This window comes from Mus musculus, chromosome 4, assembly GCF_000001635.26.
Source record: "Mus musculus strain C57BL/6J chromosome 4, GRCm38.p6 C57BL/6J".
Taxonomy (NCBI): Eukaryota; Metazoa; Chordata; class Mammalia; order Rodentia; family Muridae; genus Mus; species Mus musculus.
In genome coordinates, this window is record NC_000070.6 from 83,319,546 (window position 1) to 83,331,521 (window position 11,976).

An 11,976-nucleotide genomic window follows, 5' to 3' on the forward strand; every position below is an offset into this window, starting at 1 on the left:
ATCATGGCACTGCAGGCCTCCTGGGATCTGAACCTGCCTTTTGCTGTATCAACTCCCAAGATGTTCACTCTAATCCAGTCCACACCAACTTTCACCCAAGCTGGATCCTAGATCACCCCAATATACCTCTTCTTTAACTCTAAACTAGTCCCTAAGCTAGGGTGGCCAGCACTCCCTACTCCCTGTACTGAATGCACCCCAGTCTTACTACCCTTGCTCTAGAGCCTACATTATAGAATCCTACCTGACCCCCAGGCAGACTGGTTACTTGGGTAACTACTCATCATTTACTAAGCCGTGAGCTCTTCTAGGACACTAACTAGCTCCTTCAATGAGTCCCAGTCTCATTCTAAAACAATTGTGGCAATCAGTTGTACTAAAATGTCATCGGGCTGATCAGAGTCACACGCCAGTCATCCCAATACTGAGAAGGCAGAGGCAGTATGTGGGAGTTTGAGGCCAGCCTAGTCTATAAAGTCAAGTTCCTACCCAGTCACAATACATAGCAAGACTCCATCTGTAAAAAAAACATCCCGAACAGGCCATAAAAATCATCCTAAGCCATTTCTTCACATGATTCAGTGTTTTGTAAGGTTTTTGTTTTCATTATCACTTCCTTAAGTCGCTCTTTTAGATGCTTTCCTATTTGCACCTGCCCATAAAATTTTAATAACATGTATGTATTGTGTAAGAGAATATAAATGGCTTAATTTTCCTACTCAATAATGAGTTCAAAATAACTAAAACTGTAAATGTTAAATCCAAATTTTACAGCTATTAGTAACTTAATAACTGTATTTACTGAATGACTTTCAATTTGAAATGCAATTCATATATATGTGTGTGTAATTGTGTACACAAATTGTTCATTTCTATTAAATCACCAATGTACATAAAAATAAAATAATTCTAAAAAAAAAATGAAATGTGTACTGGCTGGTTTTATGTGTCAACTTGACACAGGCTGGGGTTATCACAGAGAAAGGAGCTTCAGTTGAGGAAATGCCTCCATGAGATCCAACTGTAAGGCATTTTCTCAATTAGTGATCAAGGGGGAAAGGCCCCTTGTGGGTGGGACCATCTCTGGGCTGGTAGTCTTGGTTCTATAAGAGAGCAGGCTGAGCAAGCCAGGGGAAGCAAGCCTGTAAGTAACATCCCTCCATGGCCTCTGCCTCAACTCCTGCTTTCTGACCTGCTTGAGTTCCAGTCCTGACTTCCTTGGTGATGAACAGCAGTGTGGAAGTGTAAGCTGAATAAACCCTTTCCTCCCCACCTTGCTTCTTGGTCATGATGTTTGTGCAGGAATAGAAACCCTGACTAAGACAAAATGCAACCATACTTCTCTTTACAGAATCTAAACAGTTATTTTAAATAAATTTATTTTTATTTAATGAGCATTGACTGGTGTTTTCTCTGCATGTATATCTGTATGAGGCTGTTGGATCCCCTGGAACTGAAAGTTACAGACACTTGTGAGCTGCCATATGGGTGCTGAAAAATTGAACGTGGGTCCTCCGGAAGAGCAGCCAGTGCTCTTAATCACAGAGTCATCTCTCCAGCCCCCTCTTAAGTCATTTAAAAAGCTGAGCAATGGTGGCGCACGCCTTTAATCCCAGCACTTGGGAGGCAGAGGCAGGAAGATCTCTGAGTCCGAGGCCAGCCTGGTCTACAGAGTGAGTTCCAGGCCAGCCAGGGCTACACAGAGAAACCCTGTCTCAAAAAACCAAGAAAGAAAGAAAGAAAGAAAGAAAGAAAGAAAGAAAGAAAGAAAGAGGGAGGAAGGAAGAGTCAATCATTTAAAAATCTGTTTAAAAACCAAAATCCACCCAAGAGATACTATAAGTTTCCCCACCACTATCATTTCTGTGGGTACTTAGGAAGAAAAGTATTCTCATAGTATTAGTCATGACCTCAAAAAAGATCTCCCTCCCCACCTACCCTCCCACCCCACCCCCAAAAAACCCCTAACACTAGAACATTTAAGATGTTCCTAGCCCTAACTCCTCAGGACCAGGAACCTGACTAAGCCCTCAGGGGCTGAGGGACTTAGCAGTCAGTTGTGGATGAGGCTCCTTCTGTCAGGATCTCCCAGTCAGCACTAGCTTGGCACCTAAGATCAGAGGTTTGCCATTTTAACGTCTGAATGGCCAGCCGTAAATTAACCCCACACACATACCCAAAAGTGAGGCAACGAGATTAGAACCTTCTCAGCTACAATGCTTCGGTCCCTTTTCACCTCTCAAAAGCATCAAACAATGGCCAGGAAGAAAGCAAAGTGCCCTGGAGGGTGTGAAAGCCTGGGATAAGCTCCCTCCGGTCTACTCACACACCTGGTGAACCTGACAGTCTTCCACACTCACGGTGGAGCTCAGTTTTGGTTTGTTTGTTCTTGGTTTGGTTTGGTTTTGTTTTTTCTTTCTTCCTCCCCTAACACCTCCCCCCCCCCCCCCAGACAGGGTTTCTCTGGGTAACAGAGCCCTAGCTGTCCTGGAACAGGATCTATATATACCAGGCTGACCTTGAACTCAAGAGATTCGCCTGTCTCTGCCTTCTGGGTGCTGGGATTGAAGAGGCATGTGCCACCACTGCCTAGTGAGGTAGAGTTCTTTAATCCACTTACAATTAGGAATATTTTACAAGTACTTCAAGCATACCTACAACACCCTACTGTACACCTGCTCGTTCACCCTAAATGGGTCCACACATGACTTCTCTCCCTGGCACTCTGGGAGACCTAGACATCCAAAGCTGTACCTTCTCTCTCTAAGGTAGCAAACTTAAGCAAAGAGTACTTAAGCACTCAGTAGAGAGTGGATAAACGTATGCCCACATACTTGTCCACCATGAGGGTAAAACATAGATTTGGCAGGAACAAAAAGTCCCTTTGTGCCTTGTCCATCATTGGGAGCTTATCAGTAATAAGGCAAAAACTGAGGTCTGATGGAGGCATATCTTTTCTGCAGTCATGCAGTCACTCAACAAACATGTATTCAAGTCTTTGTGCCAGGCTGTCTGCTGCTCTGATACCTAACTTCGACATGAGCTCTTGAGTTTGTTTTATTGGCAGTTGACAGAGTAACCTTCATCTCAATATGCCAAGACAATCCCATTTAACATCTACTGTTATGGCTTGCATTTCTTCAACAGTGAGCCAGAGTCAGAAATACCACTCTATAGTTAGGAGCTACTCTGGGTCTTGATTGTTTTTTTTTTTTTTTCTTTATTACGGAAGAAAAAAAAATATCCATGCTAGTCGATTTTTCTATGTGTCTAGACCTGGTTAGCCTTGAATTTGTGATTCTCCTGACTCAGCCATCTGAGTGCTGAGATTACAGACCAGGCTCAGGATTGTTCTTTCATTTTCAATACAAATAGATTAAATGGTTATGGACAGGGAAGCAGCTGGAGACAAGCCTGGGATAAGCTATTGAGACTGTACAACAGCCTCCATCATGCCAAGACTGTGGCTATTTAATGTATACACAAGAGGGAACGTTAGAAACTCTTGAGGAAGTAGTAGATGGTCAAAGTACCGTAGTAGTGTGTTACCTGGATTACGAATGTAAAATTTAAAAGCGCAGGCAACAGGCCATGCCAAAAGACTGCCTAAAGCTATAAATAAAAGTTGTCACAGAAGAAAATAGTAACAAATATTCTATCTCATTGTTTGCCTTGTGTGTCCTTAGAAGGTCCAGCAACACATCCATGCCCCCTGGGCAAGCGCTAATTCCCTGGTGTGTGGTCTTGGGCCCACACCGCAAGGCTGGTCCTCAGAAAGCTCTGGTTCGCCGCCTTAACTGTCTGTAGCATAAAGATTGATCCTTGGGGTTTTGATCGGTTCTTAATGTCAACATTTAAAGCACAGTATTTACTCGTTACCAGGATCTTCTGGCAGTAAAGACCGAATCCTAACTCACTCGCCTCCTCCACATCACCCATCTATTGCATCATTGGAAATCAAGGCTTTCTCAGGCCGCGACTTGTAAAATTCAAGTCAGGTAAAATGGCAGCAGAGGCGGCGGCAGGAGCCTGACCCTCAACTTGAGAGCAGAGCGCGCGCTCCCAGCAGCAGCTGAAGGAAGCGCTGAAATCAACAGGTCGGGCGCCCCCGCCCGGGAGCGTTCAGACCCCGGCGCCGCGCGAGGACCCGGTAGGTCACTTCGGTAGCCTAGAGAGGCGAGGCCGCCGGCGATTCTGGACAAGGGACCTTTCCCGGCCGCGGGGCTCAGGCTCCGGCCCTCGGTCCCGGGGTGACTAGACAGCCGTACCCCACCCGCCCGGCGGACACCTCGCGGAACTTCCACAGAAAGCGACACAGAAGTCGAGTCCAGAACGGTTCCGCAAAAGCCCATAGGGTCCAAGGAGGCTCAGGCTGGCCCGGGCTGCTCTGCCTGGCCCCGTGGGACGCTCCTCGGCGTGAAGGACAGCCCTGCCCACCCTCCGTGCCAGCGGAGGCTCCGCATCCCTCCCACGCCCGCCGGTGCCCGCCGGTGCCCGGACCAGCCCGCTCTGCCTGTCCTCGCACCTCGTCCGCGTCCAATTCCACTCGGCTGCCCACGAGCGCCATGTTCCCCTCCGCGGCGGCCGCACACCCACAGGGAACTCAGAACCGACTCTTTTCTGGCTCTGGGTTCAGCCCAGCACGGGTGGAGGAGGAACCAGGCGGCCCCGAGCGACCGGACCGAGCTGTCCCCGCCCCCGGCGCCGCGGTATCCACTGCGCACCCAGTACCCCAGCGGATGCCAGGCTAATGCCCCGCCCCCTCGCCGGATAGCCCCGCCCCGGCACGCGGCCTCCTTAGAGAGCAGCCAACCAGGTTCCGTGGGGAGGAGTCACCCACAGAGTCAGCGGGTGCTCGGGAAAAGGACCTCTGGGGTACTGGCCTCCCTAGAGGATTGGCAGGAGCCTGGCGCCGTGACTGGAGCGCGCAGAGCTGACAACCCAAGGTCGTGGCTGCGCTCCCTCTGTGGCTAGTGGTCCACCTGGTCCTTGGTCTGGAACCAGAGCGTTTACTTCGCCCAGAGGACAGAGCATCTGACAGATGCAGCTAGAGGACAGCTATGGGTCACTGGTCACCTAGAGGCATCTGACACATCACATGCCCAAGTCGCTGTGTCAAGAACATCCTCTCCAAGAGATAGGAGCTCTGTTTTGCCTCTGTGTTTGCGAAGTAACGGCTTCGGTGTAACTCAGAGCCCTGTACATCTCCCAGCACGGTCCAGGTTTTTATTGCTACACCATCTCTCACTCAGCCTTCTGTAAATCCAAATAGACATAATTTGTGCTTCAATTATCCATGAGGATAAGGATGCTGTCTTTTTCTATGCTATATCCCTAGAACCTAGAACAATGTTTTTTGACTGTATTTAGAAATTGATTCCTGTTTCTGACTTGCAAAATAACTGAGCTATCCAACTGGGAAAAAAAAAGTTAAAACTATAAATATTTAGGGTTGAGAGTCAGTTTTATTTTAAACTCCCCTAACGGTGTAATTTGGTAACAAATGTTACAAGACACCCCACTCATATAGAGCATCCCAAAAATGTCCTATCCCTGTTCTGTGGTGTCCCCAGACACCAAACTTCTATCGTTGCTATCACCCCATCTCTCCCCACTTTGTTGTATGCAGTCATTTACATACTCAGTATCTATCTGATTTATGAAATACGGCTTATCGGTCTGTAAACATAAAAACAGGAAACTAATTGTAATTGAGAACTAATCGTGTACTAGGACTATGCTGGGGCCCTTGTATGTTTTGTCTCACTTATTCTCATAGGAAGAGGGACACTGTTTAGTAAGAGTTTAAGTCACTTTCCTAGGGTCAGGCTGCTAAGTAAAACAGTGATGCCAGAATCAGAAACGCAGTCTGGCGGCAGCACCTGGCTAATAGCCGGTCTCTCTGTGACTACAGCCAACCTTCTTTTCTCCCTGTGGATTTCAGGAGACTAGCTGAGAGGAGGCCTATTAACACACATTTCCCAGGAGTCACCATGGCATCCTTGATACCAGCTTCATGATGTTATTGTCTCCAAGTGTCTTTGACACAGCAGCAGTTAAGACCAATGAAGGTAAAAACTCCTCCTGGTCAAGAGAATACTAGATATTAATCTGGTTGGAGAATTGACATTTTTGTAAGGCATGTCAATCATCTGGCTAAGACACTGCCCCTTAGAAGGCGGGTTCTTCTGTAGCCACGTTAAAAAGGTAAGTGGAATGCTTCTTTCTTTAATGAGATAATGCACTGTACATACACACAGTCTCTTACAGAGCAGCCGGCATGCAGTTTCCTGAGTCTGCCCGCTTTTCCGAGTTACTCAGAAAAGCTAAACTTTTCCTTTTCTTCTCTTTTCTAAGCCTATGGTCTCTAAGCATAGCTCCTCCCCATCGTGGGTCTCACCTCCATGATGAGTTGGTTTTTGGTTTTTGTTCGTTTTGGGTTTTTTTTTTTCCTTCTCCTTTTGCCTCCTCTGAGAAGAACCTGAGATTTTCAGTTCACCTGCCTTGGAGTTTTATTTCTTCTAAACTCTCAGAAAATTGTCCTCTAGCTTCCAATTGAGTCCACTCTTAAATTATTTTATCGATGAAACTAAGAACCCCCAAGAGGAGACCTTGATTTTCTCAGTATTGGTTAGCTACTATGAAGGGATGCCCAAAAATTCTAGTAACACCTTTGTAACCATTTTGTAACCAGACTGGGAGGGAGGGTGATTGTCTACAAAGACAAATAAACAAGCATGTGTGCCCCTCTAATTGTCTCTCAGACTATCAAAACAAAGGATCTCAAAAACTCAGAACTCCCTTCAGGATTCTCATCCTGGAAGGAGAGAGAGCCTGAGGCAGGAGTTCTCATTCTGTGGTAGAATGACCTTTTCACAGAGGTTGCCCAGACCATCAGAAAATACGGATATTTACATTACAATTCATAACAGTAGCAAAATTACAGTTATAAAGTAGCAACAAAAATAATTTTATGGTTGGGGGGTCACCACAACATAAGGTGTTAAAGAGTCAGAGCAATGGAAGATTGAAAATCACTGGCCTAAAGCAGGAGCCAGCCAGAAGGGAAACTTTTCTCAGAAAGAGATTTACAACTTGTCAGACCATTTTACAAAAACAAGGATGGGGTGTCCAGATTCACAGACCTCTGGTGCTCTACTGAAACCTTAACTACATTTCAGGCTCTTCCTCTCAAAGATGGCCCTGGGGCAAGGGGAGTTGGGAGGACTGTTACTCTGGATCTCTTTGTCCCTCTTCTCAATGTGGCCACATTGAATGAATCTCCTTTTTCTGCTCCTCACCATTAATTTGGTTTAGGAAATATGGGTGATTGAACTTGGCCTGCTGGGATACAGGTCATGACTGGGGCTGTAACAGTTCCTAAATATAACAGGAAAAGAATGGGTTTGGTTGAGGTGACAGCCACTAGTTAAGCACCTTGCTGGCTGGAAATGTAGCTCAGCTAAGAAAAGGCTCCAGTAACATGGAGGACGGATGGCCTGGGCGTATCCCAGTACTGCTGAGACCTAGTGTGGTGACACACACCTTTTATCTGAACTCTGAAGATACAAGAGGGTCAGAAGTTTAAGGTCATCTTCCACTATATATCAAGTTAGAGGCCACTCTGGGGACTACATGGATTCTTGACTCAAAAGGAAATTATTACATTGTACTCTTAGAATGGGTCAATTTTATCGTTACACACACACACATATATATATATAATACATTATATATATACATATAGTATACATATATACATATTGTTAAATATACACATATATATGAGGCTGGTATTAGAAGTACATTCTTTTTTAAAGATTTGTTTATTTATTTATTTATTTATTTATTTATTTATTATTACAGTGCACTTAACCACTGAGCCATCTCTCTAGCCCTAGAAGTATATTTTTAAGTTGCTTAGAAACAGACATGTGGGCTAGAAAGGACTTAGGTGTCATTTAGTGCCTATGAACCACCATAATACCAATGAAAATTTCTGTCACCTTCTCAGCCACCCCACCCTACCTCTACCTCTGGCTTCTGCTTCACTTTCGGAGAGCTCGATTTCCTGTCTGGACCAGCCTCTGCACTATTACTCACGCCTGATGCTCCCTTTTAAAGGTCATTGCTTCCTGTGTGAACAGTTTGTTTTGATGGGAAATTATCTTATTGGTGACTTCCTCTCCCATTTGCTTGTTATCTTCATATCACATTGCTTTCCAGTGTTCAAGAGACATCAAAACGTGTGGCACTAATTACAGACCTACTTATGTCATAATACAAATCAAGTTTAGGTTTTAAAAACTTTCTTTTTATAAGCTTGGGTTAGGTGGAGGATTGCTGGGTATATAGATCAGAGATTAATCCTAAAGTCCTATATGCTCTCAGTTCAGGTGGTAGCCACTGGGACATCTAGGTGCTGGCTTTTTGCTCTGAGCTTTTTGCTCGGCTTTCTTTTGCAGCATTAGTAGCTTTGTAAGATCGCAGATGATAAACACAGAGCAGTTTTTTCCCCTGAACAATTAGGATGGGGTTGTTTGATAAACAGAACTCTCCTTACCAGGAATCACTGTGCTCTGGTAGGAAAGTGTTGACTGCTCAGACAGCCCATTTCCGGACTTGTCTAGCATCAGGGTGAAGCAAGACTGCTGTAAGAATATTTCATTTTAGAGCCACACACACTAAAAGAAGTTTCTGTTTCAGAATTAATCTCATACTGGGGACAGTTTCATTCTCCCTCCTAATGGACTGTTTACCCTTGACTGGTGTGGGGATTTTGTTGGATTTAAATAAAAGTTACATTTTCACTTGTGCAAGAGCAGCCCAAATCTACACAAGTACTTGTGATAAATCATGTTTATGGATGGGTTTGTTTCAGTTCTTGGAGGAGAGTTTCTCCTTCAAAAACAGCCCCTCCCTCTCTGCCACACTCGGTCACGCCCTCCTGCTGTTGTCAGGGCACTTACCACTAATCTACTTCATCTGCTCTTGTGTTCCCTCGCATAAATTCTGTGACCGGCAGCAACACCCACTCCACTATAATGTAAGCTGTAAGGTTAATAAGTGGCCACTGCATGAATGAGGTGTAAAATGTTCATAGTACAATAAAAATTATTGCTTTCACCTAGCAATGCCAATTCCCATAATTAGCATAATAATGCTGGCAATTGAGGAATGCAAGGTATGGGGCGGTAGCTCTGAAAGTAAAGCTTTTGCCACGTAAACACAAGGACCTGAGTTCGATCCCCAGAAGTCACTTTCCACCAGTCAGGCTTGGTGGCATGCATTTGTAATCCCAGCTGAGAAGGCAAAGATGGGCAGAGCCCAGGGCCCAGCCTAGTACACTTGGCAAGTTCTGTGTCAGGGAGAACCCAGGTCAACAGAAACAGACAACCAAAAACCAATGTGGGTGGCACCTGAATGACAGCCAAGGTCATCCTCTGGCCTCCATGCACAAGTGTACATGCGTTTGCACAACGGAAGACCTAGAGCTGGGCTTGGTGGCACACACCTGTAATGTGAGCACTCCAGATTAAAGACAGGCAGACAGGCAGGAGAAGCTGTTTCCTAAACAGAATAGCTGTCTTTAACATCTACTTTTTTAAATTATGAAAAGTGAGACACTTAGGATTGGTAAGTTAATGAAAAAAAAAAAGAATTAAAAGGAAAGGAAAGGACATGGCTGCTCCTAGGTATGGTGGGGGAGAAAGTTTATTACAAATATGTGGGGGGCCGGTAGTGGTGGCGCACGCTGGTAGGATTTGCTGAAGTAGGCAGAGGCAGGAGGATCACGAGTTCGAGGCCAGCCTGGGCTACACATTTTCAAGCTGGGCGTGGTGACACACGCCTTTAATCCCAGCACCCGGGAGGCAGAGGCAGATGGATTTCTGAGTTCCGAGGCCAGTCTGGTCTATAAAGTGAGTTCCAGGACAGCCAGGGCTATACAGAGAAACCCTGTCTCGAAAAACCAAAACAAAAAACAAAACAAAACAAAACAAAACAAAACAAAACAAAAAAAACAAAAACAAATATGTGGGGGAGCATAGACAGAAGCAGACAGATCTGGTAGCCTCCAGAGTGATAATAACCCCGAACCACGTGGGGAGAGGGGGAAAGGAAACCAAGTATAGTAGCCAGGAGGCCAAAGGTACAAACAGAACAAAAGAGACCGCGTGAATAACCAAATGTCTGTACTATATAAGGAAGGGCTTCTGGAAGAAGGGCAGTTCAACCCCTGGGCTGGAGAGTTCAGGGTAGAGGGCTGGTGTGCCAGCCACACCCTGTAACTGGTGGGGAGAGGAAAGCTGAGAGAACCTGGAGGCTAGGTCCACTTTGATATGTTAAATAGGCTCCTCAGTCCCTCTCCACCCACCTCCATCACCTTCCCTCTTAAAGGAGACCCCTAGGAGAAACAGCAACAATACAAAGACTCACTTGGCAATACTTGATTTCCACATGAAGAGACATAAACAAGACCAATAAATAGGAGCAAATCTGTAGTGACCTCTTCATTGCTTTCTGTCTTCCATGTTTTCTTTGCACCATGAGTAAGAGAATCTGACTTTTATGTAAGACAGCACAGTGTTTTACTAAAAGCTTTCATCTCCAGGAACTTCTCTGCAACTAAAAGTGACCAGTGTGGGGCTGGAAGCTGGCAGAGTGCTCACCTAGTGTGGACAGAACTCGGGGTTCAATGCCTACTGCATGAGACGGACATGGTGGCATGTATCTGTATCCCCAGCACTCCAGAGGTGGAAGCGGCGTGATAAGAATTCCACGGTCGCCCGAGGCTATATAAGAAGTTCAAGGCCAGCCTGGACTGTATGAAACTCTGCCCCACACCCTGAAAATGAGGGAGGTGAAGCAACTGTGTATCTGGTGGTGCTCGCCTAGAACCCCAGTGCCTGGGACGTGGAGGCTGGAGGATGTGCAGTTCAAATGATGGAATGTCCTAGGTTTAACCGATGGTACCAAAAGAGAAAAAAAAAAAAAAAAAAAGGCAATACTAGTTTCTGACCTTGGGACAAAAGACTGTGGTGCATATTTTACATATCAAAGCAAGCCAGCATCCAGGTTCTCCCAAACTTTCCAGCCCAGAGGGGCTGGGCTGCCCTTCCCTCAGCGGCTCCTCCCTATGTAATCCAAAGATTTGGTCTCCCTGCCCCCTCTCCTTCTTCTTTTCTACAAGCATACCCTTCTCTCTTTTCTTCCTCCCCCCACCTCCCCAAGGTAACTTCCCTGGCCTCCTTCCTTGGGGCCAGTGAACTCACCCACCCAAGAGCAGCTTCCCAATAAACCTGCCTTTAATATATTAATCTAATATATAACAACATACTAATCTGGCTTGAACTGGTGGAGAAATAACCTATCAAACACAAGTGCTAACCAATGAGAAGTATTACAGTCGATGTCTAAAAAGGCTATTTAAAATGAACCCTGGCCGGGCGTGGTGGCGCACTTGGGAGGCAGAGGCAGGCTGATTTCTGAGTTCGTGGCCAGCCTGTTCTACAGAGTGAGCTCCAGGACAGCCAGGGCTATACAGAGAAACCCTATCTCAGAAAAGAAAGAAAGAAAGAAAGAAAGAAAGAAAGAAAGAAAGAAAGAAAGAAAGAAAGAAAGAAAGAAAGAAAGAAAGGAAGGAAGGAAGGAAGGAAGGAAGGAAGGAAGGAAGGAAGGAAGGAAGAAGAAAAGCAAAACAAACAAAAAGATGTCTACAGCCTAAAGCTGGGCGGGATTGAGATAGGTGGAGCTTGGTGTTCCTGGGCTTGGGGTCTAAGGAGAACCATCATGATAGAGAGAGAAGATGGAGAGCAGAGGAAGATATTATGTCATGGGTTAGGAGTCAAGAAAGCATGGCCACGAGGGCTGCCCAACTGGAGCTAAGTGCAGCCGAGATGAAACATAGTGAGTAATAACTCAGGGTTATCAATAAGATTCTAATAGCATAGAGGGTAGATATCTGCCCAACTTTAA

At 45.6% G+C, this 11,976-nt stretch overlaps 1 protein-coding gene and 1 long non-coding RNA gene across 3 annotated transcripts in view; one reads left to right on the plus strand and one right to left on the minus strand.

The window, feature by feature from the left end:
• Positions 1–4,764, minus strand: part of Ttc39b (tetratricopeptide repeat domain 39B) — a 104,010-nt gene extending 99,246 nt beyond the window's left edge. The window contains exon 1 of one of the 2 annotated variants that reach the window (XM_006538241.4): positions 4,526–4,764. Coding sequence is in view for 1 of the 2 variants with exons in the window: in NM_027238.2 (NP_081514.1) it covers positions 4,526–4,567 (42 nt within the window). In the remaining variant the exon portion in view is untranslated. The remainder of the gene's footprint in view (positions 1–4,525) is intronic. The other variant, NM_027238.2, reaches the window with a different exon arrangement.
• Positions 3,225–11,009, plus strand: Gm42306. The gene is made up of 3 exons (XR_881382.3): positions 3,225–5,222; positions 5,945–6,207; positions 10,613–11,009. It is a non-coding gene; the product is annotated as a predicted gene, 42306 (long non-coding RNA).
• The last annotated feature ends 967 nt before the right edge of the window (positions 11,010–11,976 follow it).